Source organism: Nerophis lumbriciformis, linkage group LG20, assembly GCF_033978685.3.
Source record: "Nerophis lumbriciformis linkage group LG20, RoL_Nlum_v2.1, whole genome shotgun sequence".
Taxonomy (NCBI): Eukaryota; Metazoa; Chordata; class Actinopteri; order Syngnathiformes; family Syngnathidae; genus Nerophis; species Nerophis lumbriciformis.
This window is the reverse complement of record NC_084567.2, coordinates 31,722,111-31,747,848: the sequence shown is the minus strand read 5'-3', so window position 1 is coordinate 31,747,848 and position 25,738 is coordinate 31,722,111. Positions and strand designations below refer to the sequence as shown.

Genomic DNA, 25,738 nt, shown 5'->3' with positions numbered 1-25,738 from the left:
TGCTGTGACTTAGATTACCATAGTAACTAGTATATCGTACAAAAGCGCAGATTGCAACCACTTAAATACTTTGCATAGTTCAAGACTTACGGTCATTTGAAAACATCACTGCACATCATAATGGCAGCTACAGTTTCCATCTTAAAGGGGAACATTATCACCAGACCTATGTAAGCGTCAATATATACCTTGATGTTGCAGAAAAAAGACCATATATTTTTTTAACCGATTTCCGAACTCTAAATGAGTGAATTTTGGCGAATTAAACGCCTTTCTATTATTCGCTCTCGGAGCGATGTCGTCACAACACGACGTCACATCGGGAAGCAATCCGCCATTTTCTCAAACACAGAGTCAAATCAGTTCTGTTATTTTCCGTTTTTTCAACTGTTTTCCGTACCTTGGAGACATCATGCCTCGTCGGTGTGTTGTCGGAGGGTGTAACAACACGAACAGGGACGGATTCAAGTTGCACCAGTGGCCCAAAGATGCGAAAGTGGCAAGAAATTGGACGTTTGTTCCGCACACTTTACCGACGAAAGCTATGCTACGACAGAGATGGCAAGAATGTGTGGATATCCTGCGACACTCAAAGCAGATGCATTTCCAACGATAAAGTCAAAGGAATCTGCCGCCAGACCCCCATTGAATCTGCCGGAGTGTGTGAGCAATTCAGGGACAAAGGTACTCGGTAGCACGGCAAGCAATGGCGGCAGTTTGTTCCCGCAGACGAGCGAGCTAAACCCCCCTGGATGTCTTGGCTCACACCGTCCCTTATGCCACCGAAGATGATCATGAGAAGAACATCGACCCTAGCTTCCCTGGCCTGCTGACATCAACTCCAAAACTGGACAGATCAGCTTTCAGGAAAAGGGTATGTCTACAGAATATATTAATTGATGAAAATTGGGCTGTCTGCACTCTCAAAGTGCATGTTGTTGCCAAATGTATTTCATATGCTGTAAACCTAGTTCATAGTTGTTAGTTTCCTTTAATGCCAAACAAACACATACCAATCGTTGGTTAGAAGGCGATCGCCGAATTCGTCCTCGCTTTCTCCCGTGTCGCTGGCTGTCGTGTCGTTTTCGTCGGTTTCGCTTGCATACGGTTCAAACCGATATGGCTCAATAGCTTCAGTTTCTTCTTCAATTTCGTTTTCGCTACCTGCCTCCACACTACAACCATCCGTTTCAATACATGTGTAATCTGTTGAATCGCTTAAGCCGCTGAAATCCGAGTCTGAATCCGAGCTAATGTCGCTATAGCTTGCTGTTCTTTCCGCCATGTTTGTTTGTGTTGGCTTCACTATGTGACGTCACAGGAAAATGGACGGGTGTTTATAACGATGGTTAAAATCAGGCACTTTGAAGCTTTTTTTAGGGATATTGCGTGATGGGTAAAATTTCAAAAAAAACTTCGAAAAATATAATAAGCCACTGGGAACTGATTTTTAATGGTTTTAACCATTCTGAAATTGTGATAATGTTCCCCTTTAAAGATCTAAAAAAAATATTTTGGAATTTACAGAGGAAAAAAATAATTTGATCTCAAGTCTGTGCTTGAGTTTGAAGAAACAAAACAATCGAACTTGCTCCTGTGAATGTATTTTCTTTAAATCAGGGGTCCCTAACCTTTTTTTGCACCAGGGACCGGTTTAATGTAGGCATTACTTTCATGGATCGGCCTTCCACGTGTGGCAGATAGATATAGCAAATAAGTAGGGATGTCCGATAATGGCTTTTTGCCGATTTTCCGATATTGTCCAACTCTTTAATTACCGATACCAACCGATACCGATATCAACCGATATATGCAGTCGTGGAATTAACACATTATTATGCCTAATTTGGACAACCAGGTATGGTGAAGATAAGGTCCTTTTTATGAAAATTAATAAAATAAGATAAATAAATTAAAAACATTTTCTTGAATAAAAAAGAAAGTAAAACAATATAAAAACAGTTACATAGAGACTAGTAATTAATGAAAATTAGTAAAATTAACCGTTAAAGGTTAGTACTATTAGTGGACCAGCAGCACGCACAATCATGTGTGCTTACGGACTGTATCCCTTGCAGACTGTATTGATATATATTGATATATAATGTAGGAACCAGAATATTAATAACAGAAAGAAACAACCCTTTTGTGAGGATGGGGGGAAGGAGGTTTTTGGGTTGGTGCACTAATTGGAAGTATATATTGTGTTTTTTTTGTTGATTTAATAAAATAAATTTAAAAAACGATACCGATAATAACAAAACCGATACCGATAATTTCCGATATTACATTTAAACGCATTTATCGGCCGATATTATCGGACATTTCTACAAATAAGTGCATGAAAAATGAATAAATTTAAAAACTCACCATAACATTCAATTAGCGGGAGCCCCTGGCCTTTTCCCTTTGCAAAAAAAGCTCTCCATAGACATTTGTTTTTTGCTCATTTTTGCTAGTAGTGGGCTTTTTTTTTTGGCTTTAGTATCTGATGGGTTATAGGCAGTGTTGGGACTAACGCGTTACAAAGTTTTATAATACATCTACGAAAAAGTTGGTATTATTGGTGTGTCTGGTGGGACTGGGGAAAGATAAGTAGGAGAAAATGCGGTCGGTTATAGTTATTTAAAGGTGAACATTATCACAATTTCAGAAGGGTTAAAACCATTAAAAATCAGTTCCCAGTGGCTTATTTTATTTTTCGAAGTTTTTATCAAAATTTTACCCATCACGCAATATCCCTAAAAAAAGCTTCAAAGTGCCTGATTTTAACCATTGTTATAAACACCCGTCCATTTTCCTGTGACGTCACATAGTGATGCCAACACAAACAAACATGGCGGATAGAACAGCAAGCTATAGCGACATTAGCTCGGATTCAGACTCGGATTTCAGCGGCTTAAGCGATTCAACAGATTACGCATGTATTGAAACGGATGGTTGTAGTGTGGAGGCAGGTAGCGAAAACGAAATTGAAGAAGAAACTGAAGCTATTGAGCCATATCGGTTTGAACCGTATGCAAGCGAAACCGACGAAAACGACACGACAGCCAGCGACACGGGAGAAAGCGAGGACGAATTCGGCGATCGCCTTCTAACCAACGATTGGTATGTGTTTGTTTGGCATTAAAGGAAACTAACAACTATGAACTAGGTTTACAGCATATGAAATACATTTGGCAACAACATGCACTTTGAGAGTGCAGACAGCCCAATTTTCATCAATTAATATATTCTGTAGACATACCCTTTTCCTGAAAGCTGATCTGTCCAGTTTTGGAGTTGATGTCAGCAGGCCAGGGAAGCTAGGGTCGATGTTCTTCTCATGATCATCTTCGGTGGCATAAGGGACGGTGTGAGCCAAGACATCCAGGGGGGTTTAGCTCGCTCGTCTGCGGGAACAAACTGCCGCCATTGCTTGCCGTGCTACCGAGTTCCTTTGTCCCTGAATTGCTCACACACTCCGGCAGATTCAATGGGGGTCTGGCGGCAGATTTCTTTGACTTTATCGTTGGAAATGCATCTGCTTTGAGTGTCGCAGGATATCCACACATTCTTGCCATCTCTGTCGTAGCATAGCTTTCGTCGGTAAAGTGTGCGGAACAAACGTCCAATTTCTTGCCACTTTCGCATCTTTGGGCCACTGGTGCAACTTGAATCCGTCCCTGTTCGTGTTGTTACACCCTCCGACAACACACCGACGAGGCATGATGTCTCCAAGGTACGGAAAACAGTCGAAAAAACGGAAAATAACAGAGCTGATTTGACTCGGTGTTTGTAATGTGTTTGAGAAAATGGCGGATTGCTTCCCGATGTGACGTCACGTTGTGACGTCATCGCTCCGAGAGCGAATAATAGAAAGGCGTTTAATTCGCCAAAATTCACCCATTTAGAGTTTGGAAATCGGTTAAAAAAATATATGGTCTTTTTTCTGCAACATCAAGGTATATATTGACGCTTACATAGGTCTGGTGATAATGTTCCCCTTTAATGTCTCTGTGCGGCCCGGTAGCAAATGCGTCACGGACCGGTACCGGTCCCCGTACCGGTGGTTGGGGACCACTGCTTTAAAATGATACATTCCAAGTGAAAGTCAATGAACATCTTACCCCGGTGGCTAATGTCTTTCCATTGCATTCATACGCCACAGCAGTTACAGAAGCGTTATGAGGCTTGAAGGCATGTCTGAGCCGCAGCTGGGCTTCATCTCCCCTGGAGCTGTGCATCCCCGCGGGGTCAAAAAGTTCCAGTAAGCGGACCACTCCATCCTCGAAGCCCGTCACCAGCAAACCTCCAGTCTGGTTCACCTGGACAACAAACATCAGAGGTTGTTAACGTTGTCTCACGTTAAAGAAGACGCAACATGACATGCCACACTTACCGAAGGGGGCGCCCAGTGGAGGGCAGTTCCACCCTGACTGAAGCGGCTACAGGTCAGTTCAGATTTTGCCAGAAAGTCAAAGACTCTGACAGAACCTGGCGAAAAGAGTTTGGGTGAAGATAGATAGCATGTGTCATGTCATAACTGAAAAATACATTTGTGATTCCTACAATGAGGTGTGCTCTGAATTTTGACACATGCTCACCAACATGGAATACAGATATCTTCAAAGTCAATCAAATAGTCAATTATTTATGGACAATCCGTTGTTTTGTTCTGCATGGGCCCCTATAAAGAGGTTTTAGTTGATGGTGGCCATGTTTTCCAACTTGCCTTGTTGCCCTAGGGCAGGGGTCGGCAACCCAAAATGTTGAAAGAGCCATATTGGACCAAAAATACAAAAAAAAATCTGTCTGGAGCCGCAAAAAATTAAAAGCCATATTACATACAGATAGTGTGTCATGGAATTAAGAGGACTTAAAGGAAACTAAATGACCTCAAATATAGCTACAAATGAGGCATAATGATGCAATATGTACATATAGCTAGCCTAAATAGCATGTTAGCATCGATTAGCTTGCAGTCATGCAGTGACCAAATATGTCTGATTAGCACTCCACACAAGTCAATAACATCAACAAAACTCACCTTTCATGCACAACCTTAAAAGTTTGGTGGACAAAATGAGACAGAAAAATAATTGGCATAATACACGTCCTATAAAGTCGAAGAAAGTTATACATGTAAACAAACTACGGTAAGATCAAGGACCGCCAAAATTAGTAGGACAAAACGGCGCTCGCCAAATACTCGAATCAGTGAAGCATGTTTAATATAAACAGTGTGCTTTGTAACAATTAGGGAGGTTTGTGTCATGTTTGTCCTCCTACAGAAACCATATTAAAACAAAAATAGATTTTTTTCCCCTCATCTTTTTCCATTTTTCATACATTTTTTGAAAAAGCTTCAGAGAGCCACTAGGGCGGCGCTAGAGCCGCGGGTTGCCGACCCCTGCCCTAGGGGAAACTGGGTAACACATGGCACACTGACAAAGCTTAACCTCTTGTTACTATAACAATCTACAAGTAGGTAATATCGGAAATGATCGGTATCGGTTTCAAAATTATCGGTATCGGTTTCAAAACGTAAAATTTATGGACTTTTTACAACGCCGCTGTGTACACGGACGTAGGGAGAAGTACAGAGCGCCAATAAACCGTAAAGGCACTGCCTTTGCGTGCTGGCCCAGTCACATAATATCTACGGCTTTTCACACACAGAAGTAAATGCAAAGCATACTTGGTCAACAGCCATACAGGTCACACTGAGGGTGGCCGTATAAACAAGTTTAACACTGTTACAAATATGCGCCACACTGTGAACCCACACCAAACAAGAATGACAAACACATTTCGGGAGAACATCCGCACCGTAACACAACATAAACACAACAGAACAAATACCCAGAACCCCTTACAGCACTAACTCTTCCGGGACGCTACAATATACACCCCCCCTACCCCCTACGCCCCCACCCCAACCCCGCCCACCTCAACCTCCTCATGCTCTCTCAGGGAGAGCATGTCCCAAATTCCACGCTGCTGTTTTGAGGCATGTTAAAAAATATAATGCACTTTGTGACTTCAATAATAAATATGGCAGTGCCATGTTGGCATTTTTTTTCCATAACTTGAGTTGATTTATTTTTGGAAAACCTTGTTACATTGTTTAATGCATCCAGCGGGGCATCACAACAAAATTAAGCATGTGTTAATTCCACGACTGTATATATCTGTATCGGTTAATATCGGAATCTGTAATTAAGAGTTGGACAATATCGGAATATAGGATGTCGGCAAAAAAGCCATTATCGGACATCTCTATCTACAAGGTTAATACAGTTGGCTTCTCCTTCTTCCCTTCCATTTATCTGCTTTCGTTTGTATTTCAAGTTATCATTACATATATGTATTGTTGCATTTGAGACAATTGTATTGTTGATAATAGAGGTAATTATTGTTATAAGTCTATATCAATAGTGATATTTTTGTTGGTAATTGTATTGCTCCATTTGTATTGTACTTGTCATTTCTGTATTATTAATATTTACTTCACTAACTGCTTCTTTGCCATCACTTTTGCCATCATATTTGTACATATCCTATTCGCTGATGCTGTTCTGTTGTTGTTGTTGTTGTTGTTGTTGTTATTGTTGTTGTGTTTGTTGTCTCTCTGTCTAATCCCCCTCTTGTACCCGCAATTTCCCCCTCTGTCTTCCTTTTTTTCTCTTACTATCCCCTCCTGCTCCGTCCCGGCCGCACCAAATAATAATATAAATCCATTTAATAAAGTCAAATACAAATAAGGCAACAAGAGAAGTATCCCACACTTTTCTTTTGTAAAGTAAATTTGTACAGCCGATATGGGCATCTACATCAACTATATGATTTGCCTGAGTAGCTGGAAAGGACAAAAAATAAATAAATAAAAAAGAAAACTAATTTCATATGGATTCTTAAAATTTCAAGTCATTCCGAATTATTGGGTCAAACTGGGTGCATGTTTTGTGAAATATTTTTGCCCTATTGTGTACAGTAGTTTAGGAGTAAAAGAAAATCCTTAGAGCTAGAGACCGATAAATGCTTTAAAATGTAATATTGGAAATTATCGGTATCGGTTTCAAAAAGTAAAATGAATGACTTTTTAAAACGCCGCTATACGGAGCAGTACATATCCGGTAAAACAGGGACATAGGCCCTACGTCCCTGTTTTACTTTTTTTTCTAGTATACTCTGGACTGAAGCTGTGTGCCTTCATTATTTTTGTAGCTGTTGTTTTGAGGCATGTTTTAAAAAAAATTAAAAATAATGCACTTTGTGGAAGTCAAAGTATAGTATTTCCCATAGTTGTAGTGGGTATTAGGATTATCTCAGGGAGAGCATGTCCCAAATTCCAAGCTGCTGTTTTGAGGCATGTTAAAAAAAATAAATGCACTTTGTGACTGCAATAATAAATATGGCAGTGCCATGTTGGCACTTTTTTTCCATAACTGGAGTTGAAGTTGTTCTCTTATTTTGGAAAACCTTGTTGATTGATTGAAACTTGTATTAGTAGATTGCACAGTACAGTACATATTCCGTACAATTGACCACTAAATGGTAACACTTGAATAAGTTTTTCAACTTGTTTAAGTCGGGGTCCACGTTAATCAATTCATGGTAAAGTTACATTGTTTAATGCATCCAGCGGGCATCACAACAAAATTAGGCATAATAATGTGTTAATTCCACGACTGTATATATCGGTATCGGTTGATATCGGAATCGGTAATTAAGAGTTGGACAATATCGGAATATCGGATATCGGCAAAAAAGCCATTATCGGACATCTCTACTTAGAGTCCTTATTTATTCCCATGTTGTATGTTGTGACCGGGTGTTGCAGATGTATGCTGTATGCATGAAAGAAAGTGTGACTCACGGTCTAGAGCAGTTGTGGCCATGAGATGACTTTGTTTTGACACATCCAGACCCTTGATTGGCCCACCGTGGAAGGAAAAGAGGCACTCGGGATCTGGAGTCTGTTTGCGGAGATATCAATCACTGTCTGTAAATCTCGAAATGTTCAAAGTATTCCCAGATTCCAATAAATATTGTGTATTTCTAAACAAAATGGGTTGCACTTTTCACAAATACAAAACCCAAAACCAGTGAAGTTGGCACGTTGTGTAAATCGTAAATAAAAACAGAATACAATGATTTGCAAACCCTTTTCAACTGCAAAGACAAGATACTTAACGTTCGAACTGGAAAACGTTATTTTTTGCAAATATTAGCTGATTTGTAATTTGATGCCTGTAACATGTTTCAAAAAAGCTGGCACAAGTAGCAAAAAAGACTGAGAAAGTTGAGGAATGCTCATCAAACACAGGTGAACGGGCTAATTGGGAACGTGTCCTCCGGAACAAAGAGGAAAAGAACCATCCCGATTGTTATAGGTGGACTCGTCAGACCACAGAAAACTTTTACACTTTGCATCAGTCCATTATAGATGAGCTTGGGCCAAGCGAAGCCGGTGGCATTTCTGGGTGTTGTTGATAAATGGCATTCGCTTTGCATTGTAGAGTTTTAACTTGCACTTAAAGATGTAGCGACAAACTGTCGTTACTGACAGTGTTTTTTAAAGTGTTCCTGAGCCCATGTGGCGATATCTTTTACACACTGATGTCGCTTTTTGATGCAGTACCGCCTGAGGGATCGACGGTCCGTAATATCATCGCTTACGTGCAGTGATTTCTCCAGATTCCCTGAACCTTTTGATGATATTACGGACCGTAGATGGTGAAATCCCTAAATTCCTTGCAATAGCTCGTTGAAAAATGTTGTTCTTAAACTGTTCGACAATTTGCTCACGCGTTTGTTCACAAAGTGGTGACCCTCGCCCCATCCTTGTTTGTGAATGACTGAGCATTTCATGGAATTTATACCCAATCATGGCACCCACCTGTTCCCAATTAGCATGTACACCTGTGGGATGTTTTCTTTTTTGCCACTTGTGCCAGCTTTTTTGAAACATGTTGCAGGCATCAAATTCCAAATGAGCAAATATTTGCAAAAAATAACAAAGTTTTCCATTTCGAACATTAAGTATCTTGTCTTTGCAGTCTATTCAATTGAATATAAATTGAAAAGGATTTACAAATCATTGTATTCTTGTTTTTATTTACGATTTACACAATGTGCCGACTTCACTGGTTTTGGGGTTCGTATTTCATACATTTTTACAGTTCCTTTGTCAAATTAACCTAATTGATGAGCCTCACTGTATATTTGAAAGAAAGATCCAGTTTCCAAATGGCTCCGGTGGAATCCTACAAAACCACAGAGAAGAGTTTGGATTATTCCGGTGAGGGTTGTCTATTTTGGTGACTTTGTTCACTGACCTGAGCAAACCAAATAGTCGAGTCATGTTGGGAGCTTTTCACTATCGAGGACAAGCAGACGTGGTGTCCAACCACCAACTCGTTCATGGGCTTCATCTCAAACTTGCTGCTGTTGCCGCTGCTGTCAGCGCTGTCAATGGTCTCAAAGTCCCAGCCCTTAAAATGCACATAGATACATACTTTTGATGGTAAGTTCAATAGAAAGTGGTATGACAGCGCTATGTGCAGGGGTAAAATAGTGCTGGAAATTATGAATCCTGCGGGAGGCATTATCTCACAAATGAAGATTAAGATTTTTAGCAGAAAGATGCTATGACATCCATGTAGTCATGCAGATGTTTCAAGTGTAAAACTCAATTGAAAATGTGTTTCATAATAACTGTGAGGGGCACATAACTGGATTCATAATATCAAACATGGGCATTTTCAGGACTTTTTTTTAATGCAAACCCTGTTTCCATATGAGTTGGGAAATTGTGTTAGATGTAAATATAAACGGAATACAATGATTTGAAAATCATTTTCAACCCATATTCAGTTGAATATGCTACAAAGACAACATATTTGATGTTCAAACTGATAAACAAATAATCATTAATTTTAGAATTTGATGCCATCAACACGTGACAAAGAAGTTGGGAAAGGTGGCAATAAGTACTGATAAAGTTCAGGAATGCTCATCAAACACTTATTTGGAACATCCCACAGGTGAACAGGCAAATTGGGAACAGGTGGGTGCCATGATTGGGTATAGAAGTAGATTCCTTGAAATGCTCAGTCATTCACAAACAAGGATGGGGCGAGGGTCACCACTTTGTCAACAAATTTGTGAGCAAATTGTTGAACAGTTTAAGAAAAACCTTTCTCAACCTGCTATTGCAAGGAATTTAGGGATTTCACCATCTACGGTCCGTAATATCATCAAAAGGTTCACTGAATCTGGAGAAATCACTGCACGTAAGAAGCTAAGCCCGTGACCTTCGATCCCTCAGGCTGTACTGCATCAACAAGCGACATCAGTGTGTAAAGGATATCACCACATGGGCTCAGGAACACTTCAGAAACCCACTGTCAGTAACTACAGTTGGTCGCTACATCTGTAAGTGCAAGTTAAAACTCTCCTATGCAAGGCGAAAACCGTTTATCAACAACACCCAGAAACTGAGCTCATCTAAGATGGACTGATACGAAGTGGAAAAGTGTTCCATGGTCTGACGAGTCCACATTTCAAATTGTTTTTGGAAACTGTGGACGTCGTGTCCTCCGGACCAAAGAGGAAAAGAACCATCTGGATTGTTAGAGGCGCAAAGTTGAAAAGCCAGCATCTGTGATGGTATGGGGGTGTATTAGTGCCCAAGATATGGGTAACTTACACATCTGTGAAGGCACCATTAATGCTGAAAGGTACATACAGGTTTTGGAGCAACATATGTTGCCATCCAAGCAACGTTACCATGGACGCCCCTGCTTATTTCTGCAAGACAATGACAAGCCACGTGTTACATCAACGTGGCTTCATAGTAAAAGAGTGCGGGTACTAGACTGGCCTGCCTGTAGTCCAGACCTGTCTCCCATTGAAAATGTGTGGCGCATTATGAAGCCTAAAATACCACAACGGAGACCCCCGGACTGTTGAACAACTTAAGCTGTACATCAAGCAAGAATGGGAAAGAATTCCACCTGAGAAGCTTAAAAAATGTGTCTCCTCAGTTCCCAAACGTTTACTCAGTATTGTTAAAAGGAAAGGCCATGTAACACAGTGGTGAACATGCCCTTTCCCAACTACTTTGGCACGTGTTGCAGCCGTGAAATTCTAAGTGAATTATTATTTGCAAAAAAAAAATAAGTTTATGAGTTTGAACATCAAATATGTTGTCTTTGTAGTGCATTCAATTGAATATGGGTTGGAAAGGATTTGCAAATCATTGTATTCCGTTTATATTTATATCTAACACAATTTCCCAACTCATATGGAAACAGGGTTTGTAAATGCGTCCAATATTCATGTTTTTTCGCCATTCGTAGGAGGTCTTGGAACGTCACCCCAACGATTTTGCGTTGATTTGGCTTTTACCCGGATCGCTCCATCGGAGCCAAAAGTCATCAGCTGGCCATCCTCCAAGAAAAAGGGCTGGACAGACCCTGCGTGACAACACTGTCCTCCCTTGCTGCAGAGCTCCACTTTGATGCCGTTTCCATCCCACAGCAGCAGGTTGCCCCAGTTTGAGCCAGAGACCACCTAAGATACAGAATGAGGGTCAGATCACAATCAGCAGACAGAAAACGCCTCGACCTAAACATGTCTTTTTTTTTGAAAATGACTTCACCAGGAAACTTATTCATCTTGTTAGACCAGGGATGATCTAAAGATTTCTTCATATGTCATCAAACTTCAAGGCTATTCTTATCAACAAATATGGACTCTGTACAGAGCTGTCAGTTTGGGTCTATCCAAAAGCTTCTCTGATACGTCTGGCTGTCCTTGCATAATGAGATGTGCTACTTTTACTGGTCTTCGTTGCTACTACTTAAGGCGTCCCTACAGCGTTGTGTAGTTTGTTCTGTAATATATTACTCACCACACTAGGCTATCTATCTATCTATCTGTCTGTCTATCTATCTACAAAACCCAAAACCAGTGAAGTTGGCACGTTGTGTAATTCGTAAATAAAAACAGAATACAATGATTTCCAAATCCTTTTCAACTTATGTTCAATTGAATAGACTGCAAAGACGGCAGCGTTTCTGGGTGTTGTTGATAAACGGCTTACGCTTTTGCATAGTAGGGTTTTAACTTGCACTTACAGATGTAGCGACAAACTGTAGTTACTGACAGTGGTTTTCGGAAGTGTTCCTGAGCCCATGTGGTGATATTCTTTACACACTGATGTCAGTTTTTGATGCCGCCTGAGGGATCGAAGGTCACAGACATTCAATGTTGGTTTTCAGCATCGCTGCTTACGGGCAGGGATTTCTCCAGATTCTCTGAACCTTTTGATGGTATTACGGATCATAGATGGTGAAATCCCTACATTCCTTGAAATAGCTGGTTGAGAAATGTTGTTCTTAAACAATTTGCTCACGCATTTCTTCACAAAGTGGTGACCCTCGCTCCATCCTTGTTTGTGAATGACTGAACATTTCATGGAATCTGCTTTTATACCCAATCATGGCACCCACCTGTTCCCAAATAGCCTGTTCACCTGTGGGATTTTCCTAATAAGTGTTTGATGAATGTTCCTCAACTTTCTCAGTCTTTTTTGCCACTTGCGCCAGCTTTTTTGAAACATGTTGCAGGCATCAAATTCCAAATGAGCTAATATTTGCAAAAAAATAACAAAGTTTTCCAGTTGGAACATTAAATATATTGTCTTTGCAGTCTATTCAATTGAATATAGGTTGAAAAGGATTTGCAAATCATTTTATTCTGTTTTTATTTACGATTTACACAAAGTGCCAACTTTACTGGTTTTGGAATGTGTACCGTATTTTACGCACTATAATGCGCACCTAAAAACCTCCAATTTTCTCAAAGGCTGACAGTGCGCCTTATAATCCGGTGCGCTTTATATATGGACCAATATTGAGCCACAACAGGTCTCGCAACCCCAGCCTCTACTGTAGCGTCTATTCTATGCGCCTTATAATGCAATGCGCCTTATAATGCGGTGCGCCTTATATATGAACAAAGTTTTAAAATAGGCCATTCATTGAAGGTGCGCCTTATAGTCCGGTGCGCCTTATAGTGCGGAAAATATGGTGTGTGTGTATATATATATATATATATATATATATATATATATATATATATATATATATATATATATATATCCATCCATCCATCCATCCATCCATCATATATATATTCAAGATTCTTGCCAACAGGTTGACAGAGTACCTCCTGAGGAATTCGTACATCGACACCACAGTGCAGAAGGGAGGAGTCCCAGGCATGCCAGGCTGCTTGGAACACACAGGAGTGGTTACCCAGCTGATCCGGGAGGCAAGGGAAAATCAAGGAGACCTGGCTGTCCTTTGGCTTGACCTTGCCAATGCCTATGGATCCATTCCACACAAGCTCGTGACAACAGCCTTGACGACACATCATGTTCCAGAGAAGATCACTGAACTCATACGAGACTACTACAGTAGTTTCAATCTGAGATTCACCTCTGGAGCAATAACATCTGCATGGCACCGCCTGGAGAAGGGCATCATCACAGGGTGCACCATATCAGTGGCACTGTTCGCCCTAGCGATGAACATGCTGGTCAAGGCAGCGGAAGTGGAATGCAGGGGTCCGAAGTCCAGTTCCGGCATTCGCCAACCTCCGATCCGAGCCTTCATGGATGATCTGACTGTCACAACAACATCAGTGACAGGGTGTCGGTGGCTCCTCCGCGGACTGGAAAGGATCATCACATGGGCGAGAATGATGTTCAAGCCAGCCAAGTCCAGGTCCCTGGTTTTGAGGAAGGGGAGAGTGGAGGACAAACACCGCTTCAGCCTGGATGGAGTCCCCATACCATCAGTGTCAGAGAAGCCTGTGAAGAGTCTGGGGAAGATTTTTGACAGCACCCTGAAGGACAAGGCAGCAGTGCAGTCAGCCCATGTGGAGCTGAAGACCTGGCTATCAGCAGTGGACAAGTCCGGCCTCCCCGGGAAGTTCAAGGCTTGGATATACCAACATGGCATCCTGCCGAGAATCCTTTGGCCGCTGCTCATCTACGAAGTCCCAGTAACCATTGTGGAGGGCTTTGAACGCAACATCAGCCAGCACCTGCGTAGGTGGCTGGGCTTGCCGAAGAGCCTAAGCAGCATCGCCCTGTATGGGAACACCAACAAGCTGCAACTTCCCTTCACCGGATTGACTGAGGAGTTTAAAGTCACCAGAGCCAGGGAGGTGTTACTTTACAGAGACTCATCTGACACCAGTGTCTTCTCTGCTGGCATCAAGGTCAGAACTGGGAGGAAGTGGAAGGCACAGGAGGCCGTTGACCAGGCAGAAGCAAGGCTGAGACATGGCGTCTTAGTAGGTGCTGTGGCGGTCGGTCGAGCTGGGCTGGGTAGCCATACAAGACCACGCTACGACAAAGCCCAGGGTCGAGAGAGACGGCTGATGGTGCAGGGAGAGATCCGTGCAGAGGTTGAGGAGGAACGCCGGAGCAAGACAGTGGCCATGCGCCAGCAAGGAGCCTGGACAAATTGGGACCACGCATCTACCCGGACGATCACCTGGACAGAACTTTGGAAGTCAGAACCAGCAAGACTCAAGTTCCTGATCCAGTCAGTGTATGATGTCCTCCCAAGTCCATCCAATCTTCATTGCTGGGGGCTAGTAGAAACACCTGAATGTCCACTGTGCAAGGCACGGGGTTCCCTGGAGCACATCCTGAGCTGCTGCCCTAAAGCCCTGGGAGAGGGGAGGTACACTTGGCGCCACGACCAGGTGCTGAAGGCAGTAGCAGACACCATTGGCACTGGAATCCAGCAGAACAAACATCAGCTCCCAGTCAGACATAACATCTCCTTCGTCAAGGCAGGGGACAAACCACAGGCTGGATTTAAGGCCCCAACCGGACTGCTAACCACAGCCCGTGAGTGGCAGCTTCAGGTGGATCTCGGCAGACAGCTGAAGTTTCCAGAGCGCATAGCAAGGACATCGCTGAGGCCAGACCTTGTCTTAACTTCTGACTCAACGAAGCAAGTTGTGCTGCTGGAACTTACAGTCCCCTGGGAAGACCGGATGGAGGAGGCCCATGAGCGAAAGAAGGCCAAATACCTTGAGCTGGTCGAGACATGCAGAGAGAGCGGCTGGAGGACCCGCTGTGAGCCTATAGAAGTGGGCTGCAGGGGCTTTCTAGGGCAATCTGTGCATCAAGCATTCAGACTTCTTGGAATCAGAGGGTTGATGGAGAGAAAAGCCACCAGAAATATCAGTGAGGCTGCTGAGAAAGCCTCAAGGTGGTTGTGGATCAAGAGGGGAGACAGATGGAGTAGTTCGCTGCTTGGACACAAGCCGGGGCCTGATCAACCCCGGTTGGGTCGCCCAGGCGAGGGTGTATAGAGATCAAAGACCCGAAACACCCAATGAACCTTGGTTCTTTACTGATGATGTGTTCAAGCTACACCGCAAGGTGTTTCTCAAATCTATATATATATATATATACATATATATATACATATATATATTGTTTTGTTTTGTTTTTTTGTTGTCTTGTCCCGCTCTGTTTTCTTTTCTTTTCTTCCTTCTTCTTTCCATCCCCTCCTGCTCTGGGTGAACCAGTAAACAGTAAATGTATCCACACATATAATAGAGTCACATTCAAATAAGTCAACAAGAGAAGTATCCCACTCCTATGTAAAGTAAATCTGTACAGCATATATGGGCATCATCACAACAATATGACACAGAACAGACTTTAAAAAAAATAGAATTATATATTTCTTTTTTTAATTTCGGACTTGTCGCGAGCCATAGCTTTGGACCATGCTCTAAACCTTTTATCTCAGGAAAACCACTAACCTTTCCATCTGGGAGTTCTATGTAGCCTTCAATGTCAGTAGCTGCTGTTTTTCCGAAATGCCCCACAAGCCCTTCTAGTTTGAGTCCTGTAAATGTGTCGGCCATTTTCCAGAACCTGCGGGAGGGTTAAGATACTTGAATCACAGATGAAGGATTAACATTCATTTGTACCCAGCTGTTTTTGTCTATTGTCTTTTTACATACTGTATTCCAGAGGTGGGACCAAGTCATTGTTTTGCAAGTCACAAGTAAGTCTCAATCTTTGCCCTCAAGTCTGAGTCAAGTCCCGAGTCAAGACAGGCAAGCCCAGAGTCAAGTCCAAAGTCAAGACTGGAAAGTCTCAAGTCAAGTCCTAAGTCCTGCATTTTGAGTTTCGAGTCCTTTCAAGTCCTTTTAACCACAGACTAATATATTAACACAGATTGTGTATGCTTTTCAAACGCTGTATTTATTTATTAAAACAAGTGCATTTTAAATTGCAGGAAAGAAAATTGTGCTGACATTGCACTTTATAATAGCACTATTAACCAGTCATTTTAAACATTAACTCATTCCTTTACAGAACAAACACATTGAAAAATAAAGTGCAAATGTACTTATTTGTACAAAAGTGTTAACATTGAAAAAACATGACATATACGTGAACATAACAAAAAAGTTGTACTTTTTATATGTCAGGGCCCTATGCTGCATTGCATTTGCAAAAGACCAAATTAGCCAAGAGTCTGTCAGTCATTTGTGCACGATGGGGGCGTAGTATGATGCCACCATGGCTGAAAACTCGCTCCACTGGAGCACTGGAGGCAGGCACTGCCAAGACTCTCATGGCCACTCGGAACAGTGAAGGAAGAGTCTTCATGTTCAATGCCCAGAACAAAAGGAGAGAGAGTTGTTTTGGGTTGGTGCACTACTTGTAAGTGTATCTTGTGTTTTTTATGTTGATTTAATTAAAAAAAGAGGGAAACATTTTTTTATTTCTTGTGTGGCCCGATACCAATCGATCCACGGACCAGTACCGGGCCGCGGCCCGGTGGTTGGGGACCCCTGAGGTAAACAACCAACAGTATGTCAGAAAGCTAGCTAAAACGGTACACATATTCATAATATAGTATACATTTTAACTGACCTTTATTTTACTATTTTTGTCTTTTTTTAGGTGGCTAAAATATGCGGTGCTGCTGACCGCCGTCTAACGTTACGTGTGATATATTGACTAACGTAACCCTGCTTAAAAAAAATCACTGAACAAAAAGTATGAATAAGGTAGTGAACTGCAACAGATTCCCGTGTTTGCAATAACGTTATAACGTTAGCAGTGAGTTTACAGCCTCACTGATTTAACTACACAGCAAATAAAAGTCACGTTACTTAGCCAATAAACGTTATCTTACATTCAAAACTTACCCTTCTTTGTGCAACTTCAAATGCCGGACGAAGTTGGAAGTTGTTGCCTCTCCATCAGTAATTTTGGAACCGCATGTGTTGCATACTGCAAACCGTTTTGTGTTGACCACCTCGTAATTTTTATACCCAAACGAAAGTATTTTAGGCATCATTTTTTGTTCACTGGCGTGTGGTTTGGACATGTCTTCTTCGTTGGTCGTCCTGCAATTTGATTGGATGAATGCTGTGTGATGAAAACAAAGTAGATCTAATTTGATTGGCTGTTGTACTGACAGCACACCAGCTGACACACGCAACGCTGATAGACAAGTACACAATGAAAAATACGGAGCGCTCCCGAATAACTTTTTCATCTTTGGGTTTTGGGGAAAGTAGCAAGTCATGTCAAGTCATGTCAATTCAAAAGGCTCAAGTCCAAGTGAAGTCACAAGTCATTGATGTTAAAGTCTAAGTCGAGTTGCAAGTCTTTTTACATTTTGTCAAGTCGAGTCTAAAGTCATCAAATTCATGACTCGAGTCTGACTCGAGTCCAAGTCATGTGACTCGAGTCCACACCTCTGCTGTATTCTATCCAATTGAAACTGATATATTACTCTGCATAAACCATACTTGCCAACCTTGAGACCTCCGATTTCGGGAGGTGGGGCGTGGTTGGGGCAGGGGCGTGGTTAAGATGGGAGGAGTATATTTACAGCTAGAATTCACCAAGTCAAGTTTTTCATAGATATATATATATATATATATATATATATATATATATATATATATATATATATATATATATATATATATATATATATATATATATATATATATATATATATATATATATATATCTCTAAGAAATACTTGACTTTCAGTGAATTCTAGCTATATATATATTTATTTTATTATATATGTATGTTTATATAAATAAAAGAAATACTTGAATTTCAGTGTTCATTTATTTACACATATACACACACATAACACTCATCTACTCATTGTTGAGTTAAGGGTTGAATTGTCCATCCTTGTTCTATTCTCGGTCACTATTTTTCTAACCATGCTGAACACCCTCTCTGATGATGCATTGATGTGTGGCACGCACAAAAGTGCTTTCATCAAATGCATTAGAGTCTGGAATCTTCCATCTCTCCCTAGCATGGCCCAAAACCGGTCAATCTTTGCTTCCTGAGGAAGATCTTCAGTGCCAAGCACTTGGTAGTCCACTACTTCTTCCCGGAGGCTATCCAGGTCCAATCGCAGCTGTGGCTTGGAACTTACAAGCTGTTATGAGAGTAGCGTATGTGTGTGTGTGTGGCCCTTTAATAGGTGAGCATGTGAGGTGAGTGACGTCAGTGAGTGTGTGGGCGAGAGAAGAGAGGGAGCGGTTGTGCGGGCGGGGACTAGTTTGTTTTGTGTTGGATTGGCTGTGTGCAAGCAATCAATAAAGCAAGATTTGCAACTAATCGCCGGACTCAGGAAGGAAAGGTGCAACAAAGCGTATTTCTTCATCTTACTCGTCGTCGGCGTCGCCATGGCTGTATCTTCCTCGTTCTTCTGCTTCGTCTCCTTGTTGTGTGCGCACTCTCTAAAAGCTGTATATGTTATTGATGTTATAGATGGCAGTATTGTCCTGTTTAAGAGTGTCACAACATTGCTGTTTACGGCAGACGAACTGCTTTACGGTAGACAAAAACTTGACTGCTGCTGTTGTGTGTTGTTACCGCGCTGGGAGGACGTTAATGAAACTGCCTAACAATAAACCCACATAAGAAACCAAGAACTCGCCCTCGATCATTCTACAGTTATAATGTGTTTGGGCAGGCACACTGTTTATATCGTGGGAAAGCGGACTCAGGTCCGCATGGACCTGGGGGGGGCGTGGCCTCCAGCTCCGCCTGAATTTCGGGAGATTTTAGGGAGAAAATTGGTCCCGGGAGGTTTTCAGGAGAGGCGCTGAATTTCGGGAGTCCGGGAGGGTTGGCAAATATGGCATAAACACTTCAATTAAATACAGTGGTCTCTTAGTTTTTGTTTACCCCACTTTTCGTATGATGCTAAATCACATATGCATAAAAATGTGTTTTCTTTTGTATTATTTTTTTTATTGAATTAAGTAACGTTTATTGACAACATTTTTCCAAAACACAATATAGAATGTGAGATACAACAGGATAATGCATTTATCATTTGTTTTCAAAACTGTTGCAAAAAAAGTGGGACCCAACCCCCCAAACATTTGCAGTGGGACCCTATTATTATGACTTGATGGGGTCCCTGGGACCCCATTTTGAAAATTCCTACTGCCAACACTGATGGAGTACACTGCAAAAAGTCAGTGTTCAAAAACAAGAAACTAAGCAAAATTATCTGCCAATAGAACAAGAAAATTTGGCTTATCAAGACTTTCCAAAACAAGTAAAATTAGCTAACCTGAATGAACCCCAAAATACCTTAAAATAAGTATATTCTCACCAATAACAAGTACAATTTTCTTGGTAGAAAAAAAAGAAGATACCTTTTTGCTCAATGTGTGGAAAAATATTCTTAAATTAAGTCAATGCTAGTGCCATTATCTTGACTTAATGATATGCGCTCTGCATCAGGATTTTTAAGAAGTAAGAAATTATAACTTTAAAAAAGTAGTTTTATACTTGTGAGTGTTGATGACACAGCTTTGCATGAGTTGATATTCTAGTTTCAAGCATGTTTTACTCAATATAGGTCATCAAATCTCAGCAACAAGCTGTAATATCTTACTGAGATCATTTAGGACCAAAACACTTAAAACAAGTAAAACACTCTAACATAAAATCTGCTTAGTGTGAAGAATTATCTTATCAGACAGAAAATAAGCAAATATCACCCTTATTTGAGATATTTAATCTTGCTTAGATTTCAGTTTTTGCAGTGTATATGTGCGTGCAAACAATACTAATCAAATATCATCCCGGGGGGGGGGGGCATATATCATTCATTCAGCCTTGACTTTGACACCCCTGATTTACAATAATGTATTTCACCATGTTTTTTTTGCATGTATTTTTTCTCTATAAAATGTGTTCTGTGTTTGTATTTTTGGATGTCTGAAATGGACTAATTGTTTCTATTACATTTCTAATGGGAAAAATTGCTATGGTTTTCGTCAAGCCTTTTTGAGTGCATTACCGATGAAAACCGAAGTACCACCTATGTTCATCACTGTATTTGAGGAGGATACGGTGTGTCTTTTGTTACTTGATGTGTCCCGATCCTGATGACGTCAGTAGTCCAGGGTTGTACGGGGAGAAGCTGACTTTGTAGACCTCCTGAGAAATGGCTTTGCACCTGAGCATCACCTCCTCTTGCCTCCAGTTCCACACTGTCAACATGTAGTCAGGTGCACTGCCCAGGCTGGCCAGGAGACTACCGTCAATGTTAAAGTTGACAGAGCTGTATGCAAGATCTGTACCATCTATACACACACACACACGCACACACACACACACACACACACGCACACACACACACACACACACACACACACACACACACACACACACACACACACACATACTGGTTATCATTTGGAATGGGGACCAAGTGTTTGATCATCACTTGTGGGGACCACCCTTTCTACAGGTTGTGGAGGCATAAAATAAATGAGGTAAAATGTCCACTGCCCAGTTAGCTCATACACGTCTTTAAATCTCTGGATTGATGAAGTAATGTGCTGATCATTCTTACTGGGGACCCTGGGGAAAAATAGTTAATATGGTTCATGGGGAATACATTTAAATAATTTTGCATAATTCGCACAAATTTGTACATGACTACTGAGGACCATTTAAAAAAAAAAAAAAAGTTCAAATTAAATATTGGCCAAAGCTTAAAAATCACTTAGGAATCTTCAGAATGGATCTAACTATCATTTAAAAAGGTTTCCCATTAGTGGACCTGTTTTTTGTCCCCATACCGTCAGAGGTCCCCTAAAGGTGACTGTGTAAACAGAGCGATGTCCCCATTAAGTAAGTATTGCCAGAAAACACACACACACACAAACACACACACACACACACACCAATTTTACACTTACAAATGACCACACACAACCACTCCATCAACAATGCAGGATCTTGGTCCTACTTACCTCTGAGGATGCGGTATGTTTTTATTGAAGGGTATTCATATACTATCAGGAGGGGCTTGTTTCCCTTCTCTGCCACAGCAAAATACTCTCTGCTTGGGTTTACCTAAACACACACAAATAATTTAAATCAGGGTTGTCAAACTAATTTTAGATCGGGACCCACAGGGAGAAAAATCTACTCCCAAGTGGGCCCGACTGGTAAAATCCCGCCACGATAACTTAAAAATAAAGACAACTTCAGGGTGTTTTCTTTGTTTAAAAATAGAACAGGTACATTCTGAAAATGTACAAATCATATTGTTGTTGGGTGTTTGTTTTTACACTAACATGTTGCAGTTAATAGTATTCTATCTTTATTTGTCGTTTTTATACTTTCTGAATAAAGTATGTGATAATGTTCATCAGTCAACTCATTGGTGTTCATTTTCAATCTATCAAGATAAAAAAATAATATCAAAATCAAATTACAGGATGTTATTTATTCGGGGTGTGGGAAAAAATCGATTCGAATTCGAATCGCGATTCTCACGTTGTTTGATTCAGAATCGATTCTCTTTTTTTTTTAATTGATTTTTTTAATTTATTTATTTTATTTATTTATTTATTTTTTATTAATCAATCCAACAAAACAATACACAGTAATACCATAACAAAGCAGTCCAATTCCAAAACCAAACCCGACCCAGCAACACTCAGAACTGCAATAAACAGAGCAATTTAGAGACACAAACACGACACAGAACAAACCAAAAGTAGTGAAACAAAAATGAATATTATCAACAACAGTATCAATATTAGTTACAATTTCAACATAGCACTGATTAAAAATCCCTCATTGACATTATTATTAGACATTTAAAAAAAAAAAAAAAAAAAAAAGAACAATAGTGTCACAGTGGCTTACACTTGCATCGCATCTCATAAGCTTGACAACACACTGTGTCCAATATTTTCACAAAGATAAAATAAGTCATATTTTTGGTTCATTTAATAGTTAAAACAAATTTACATTATTGCAATCAGTTGATAAAACATTGTCCTTTACAATTATAAAAGCGTTTTACAAAAATCTACTACTCTGCTTGCATGTCAGCAGACTGGGGTAGATCCTGCTGAAATCCTATGTGTTGAATGAATAGAGAATCCTTTTGAATCGGGAAAATTTCGTTTTTGAAAAACGAGAATCGTGTTGAATTGAAAAAAAAATCGATTTTGAATCGAATCGTGACCCCAAGAATCGATATTGAATCGAATCGTGGGACACCCAAAGATTCACAGCCCTATTATTTATGTAGTTTGCTCATTTTCCTCGACTGGTGCACTCACATCATGTGGTATATTTATTTTTTTACACAGCATTATCTACAAAGATACAAATAATTGCTATTGTGACATCTAGTGGACACATTTAGAACAGCAGTTTCTTTCATTCAAAAATTTCGTCTCATTTTCATACTTGGCAAACTCATCCCTCGGGCCGGATCAAGTACGTTTGACACCCCTGATTTAAACCAACATTTCCTGATTATCCAAATACTATAAAAAAAAAATTCGATTGGCCAGCATTTTTTTTCAGTGTTTTTTTTTCTAAGATTGGTGAAATATAATATTGGATTATGATTATAGTGGTATAATAATTGATTTTTTTGTGTGCTTTTTATAATGCAGTTCCACTGAAGATAAATAAGTAGTGTTTTTATGTTAACTTGCAATTTTATTTGAATACTAGTCAGACAACTTTTTTCTCATACATTTTTATTTATAATTCTTAACCTGTCTTCATCAGTAATGCAGGCCATATTTATTGGGGAAATTTATCATCTTACCGCACACATGAGATGGCAAAAAATGCATTAAACACATAATTAATGATAGAAATGTAAAAAAATAGGCATCTTTGTTTTATTTATAAATTCGCTAGAGCAGGGGTGACAAAGTCAAAACCCGCAGGGCGTATCTGAATCAATGATCTATGGCCCCCGGGATGATATTTGATTAGTATTGGAACCGGCCCGCAGGCCACAGCCGCCTGCTGCTGTTTTGCACGCACTGATACTTTATCAGTGTTGGCGCTAGGAACATTCAAAATCAGGTCCCACGGTAAATTTTTGGGGTCCCACTTTTTGTAACCGTTGTAACAAATGATAAATGTATGCATTATCATGTTATATCTCACATTCTATATTGTGTTTTGGAAAAAGGTTGTCATTAACGTTAATTCATTAAAAAAATAATACAAAAGAAAACACATTTAAAGTTAAAGTACCAATGATTGTCACACACACACTAGGTGTGGCGAAATTATTCTCTGCATTTGACCCATCACCCTTGATCACCCCCTGGGAGGTGAGGTGAGGGGAGCAGTGGGCAGCAGCGGTGGCCGCGCCCGGGAATCATTTTGGTGATTTAACCCCCAATTCCAACTCTTGATGCTGAGTGTCAAGCAGGGAGGTAATGGCTCCCATTTCGGACGTTAAAAGTTAAAAGATTAAAAGATTTAGCTGGAAGCTAAGGTGAACATAAAAGTTTTCAGTCTAGTTTTAAAAGTAGTCAGAGTTGGGGAAAGTCTGACATCTTCAGGAAGTTTATTCCAGCATATTTGTTGCATAGTGACTGAATGATGCTCTCCCTTGATTTGAGTTGACGATGGGAACCGCTAACAGATTGGTCTCAGAAGATCTTGGTGATCTAGAGGGCTTATATCATGGGTGTCAAACTCTGGCCCGCGGGCCAAATTTGGCCCGCCATGTAATTTCACTTGGCCCTTGAGGCGATATCAAATTAACACTAAAGCTGGCCCGCCGATCCTCCCGGGAGTCTTCCAAACGCCAGCCAGCCGAACAAGTGCTGGCCCAGTCACATAACATGTGCGGCTTCTGCACGCACACACATTACAATGCAACGCATACTTCATCAACAGCGATACAGGTTACACTGAGAGTAGCCGAATAAAAAACTTTAACACTGTTAGAAATATACGCTACACTGTGAATCCACACCAAACCAGAACCCTTTGCAGCACTAACTCTTCCGGGACGCTACAAGGTGTGTGTGTGTGGGGAGGGGGAGGCTTGGTGGTCGCGGGGGTGTATTTTGTAGCGTCCCGGAAGAGTTAGTGCTGCAAAGGATTCTGGGTATTTGTTCTGTTGTGTTACTGTGCGGATGTTCTTCCGAGATGTGTTTGTCATTCTTGTTTGGTGTGGATTCACAGTGTGGCGTATATTTCTAACAGTGTTAAAGTTTTTTATACTGGTACCCTCAGTGTGACCTGTATCGCTGTTGATGAAGTATGCGTTGCATTCACTCGCCGCAAGCCGCACATATCTTGTGACTCGGTCTGAACGATGTTAGAATGGATGAAAAGCGGACGTGACGATAGCTCGTACGTTAAAGGTTATTTTGTTCAACCTTGGCCCGCGGCTTTGTTCAGTTTTAAATTTTGGCCCACTCTGTATTTGAGTTTGACACCCCTGGCTTATATAGTGGGAGCATATCGGTGATATACTTCGGCCCTAGACCATGTAGTGATTTAAATGTGAGAAGGAGGATTTTGAAATCAATTCTCTGATGTACAGGGAGCCAATGTAAGGATTTAAGAATTGGTGTAATGTGCTCACATTTTTTGGTCTTTGTTAGAACTCTAGCAGCAGCGTTCTGAACAAGCTGTAGCTGCCTGACAGTTTTTTTGGGAAGACCTGCAAGGAGACCATTACAATAGTCTAGCCCAGTGGTTCTCAACCTTTTTTTCAGTGATGTACCCCCCTGTGAACATTTTTTAAATTCAAGTACCCCCTAATCAGAGCAAAGCATTTTTGGTTGAAAAAAGGAGATAAAGAAGTAAAATACAGCACTATGTCATCAGTTTCTGATTTATTAAATTGTATAGCAGTGCAAAATATTGCTCATTTGTTGTGGTCTTTCTTGAACTACCGTATTTTTCGGACTATAAGTCGCAGTTTTTTTCATAGTTTGCGACTTATATATGTTTTTTTCCCTTTTTTACTATGCATTTTCGGCAGGTGCGACTTATACTCCGGTGCGACTTATACTCCGAAAAATACGGTATTTGGAAAGATATAAAAATAACTAATAACTTGTTGAAAAATAAACAAGTGATTCAATTATAAATAAAGATTTCTACACATAGAAGTAATCATCAACTTAAAGTGCCCTCTTTGGGGATTGTAATAGAGATCTATCTGGATTCTAAACATTTCTTCACAAAAAAATACATCTTTAACATCAATATTTATGGAACATGTCCACAAAAATCTAGCTGTCAACACTGAATATTGCATTGTTGCATTTCTTTTCACAGTTCTTTTTGACAGACATTTTTTTTTAAATCTCACGTACCCCTTGGCATACCTT

At 40.6% G+C, this 25,738-nt stretch overlaps 1 protein-coding gene across 1 annotated transcript in view; it reads right to left on the bottom strand.

Moving 5' to 3' along the window:
• The window catches only part of LOC133619716 (cilia- and flagella-associated protein 44-like), an 83,660-nt gene that overhangs the window by 48,528 nt on the left and 9,394 nt on the right, over positions 1 to 25,738 (bottom strand). The window contains exons 4-12 of the mRNA XM_072915387.1: positions 21,368 to 21,470; positions 20,476 to 20,692; positions 15,850 to 15,964; positions 11,398 to 11,562; positions 9,324 to 9,479; positions 9,204 to 9,251; positions 7,862 to 7,961; positions 4,373 to 4,476; positions 4,110 to 4,298 (exon numbers count right to left, since the gene is read on the bottom strand). Of these exons, the coding sequence (XP_072771488.1) occupies positions 4,110 to 4,298; positions 4,373 to 4,476; positions 7,862 to 7,961; positions 9,204 to 9,251; positions 9,324 to 9,479; positions 11,398 to 11,562; positions 15,850 to 15,964; positions 20,476 to 20,692; positions 21,368 to 21,470 (1,197 nt within the window). The remainder of the gene's footprint in view (positions 1 to 4,109; positions 4,299 to 4,372; positions 4,477 to 7,861; positions 7,962 to 9,203; positions 9,252 to 9,323; positions 9,480 to 11,397; positions 11,563 to 15,849; positions 15,965 to 20,475; positions 20,693 to 21,367; positions 21,471 to 25,738) is intronic.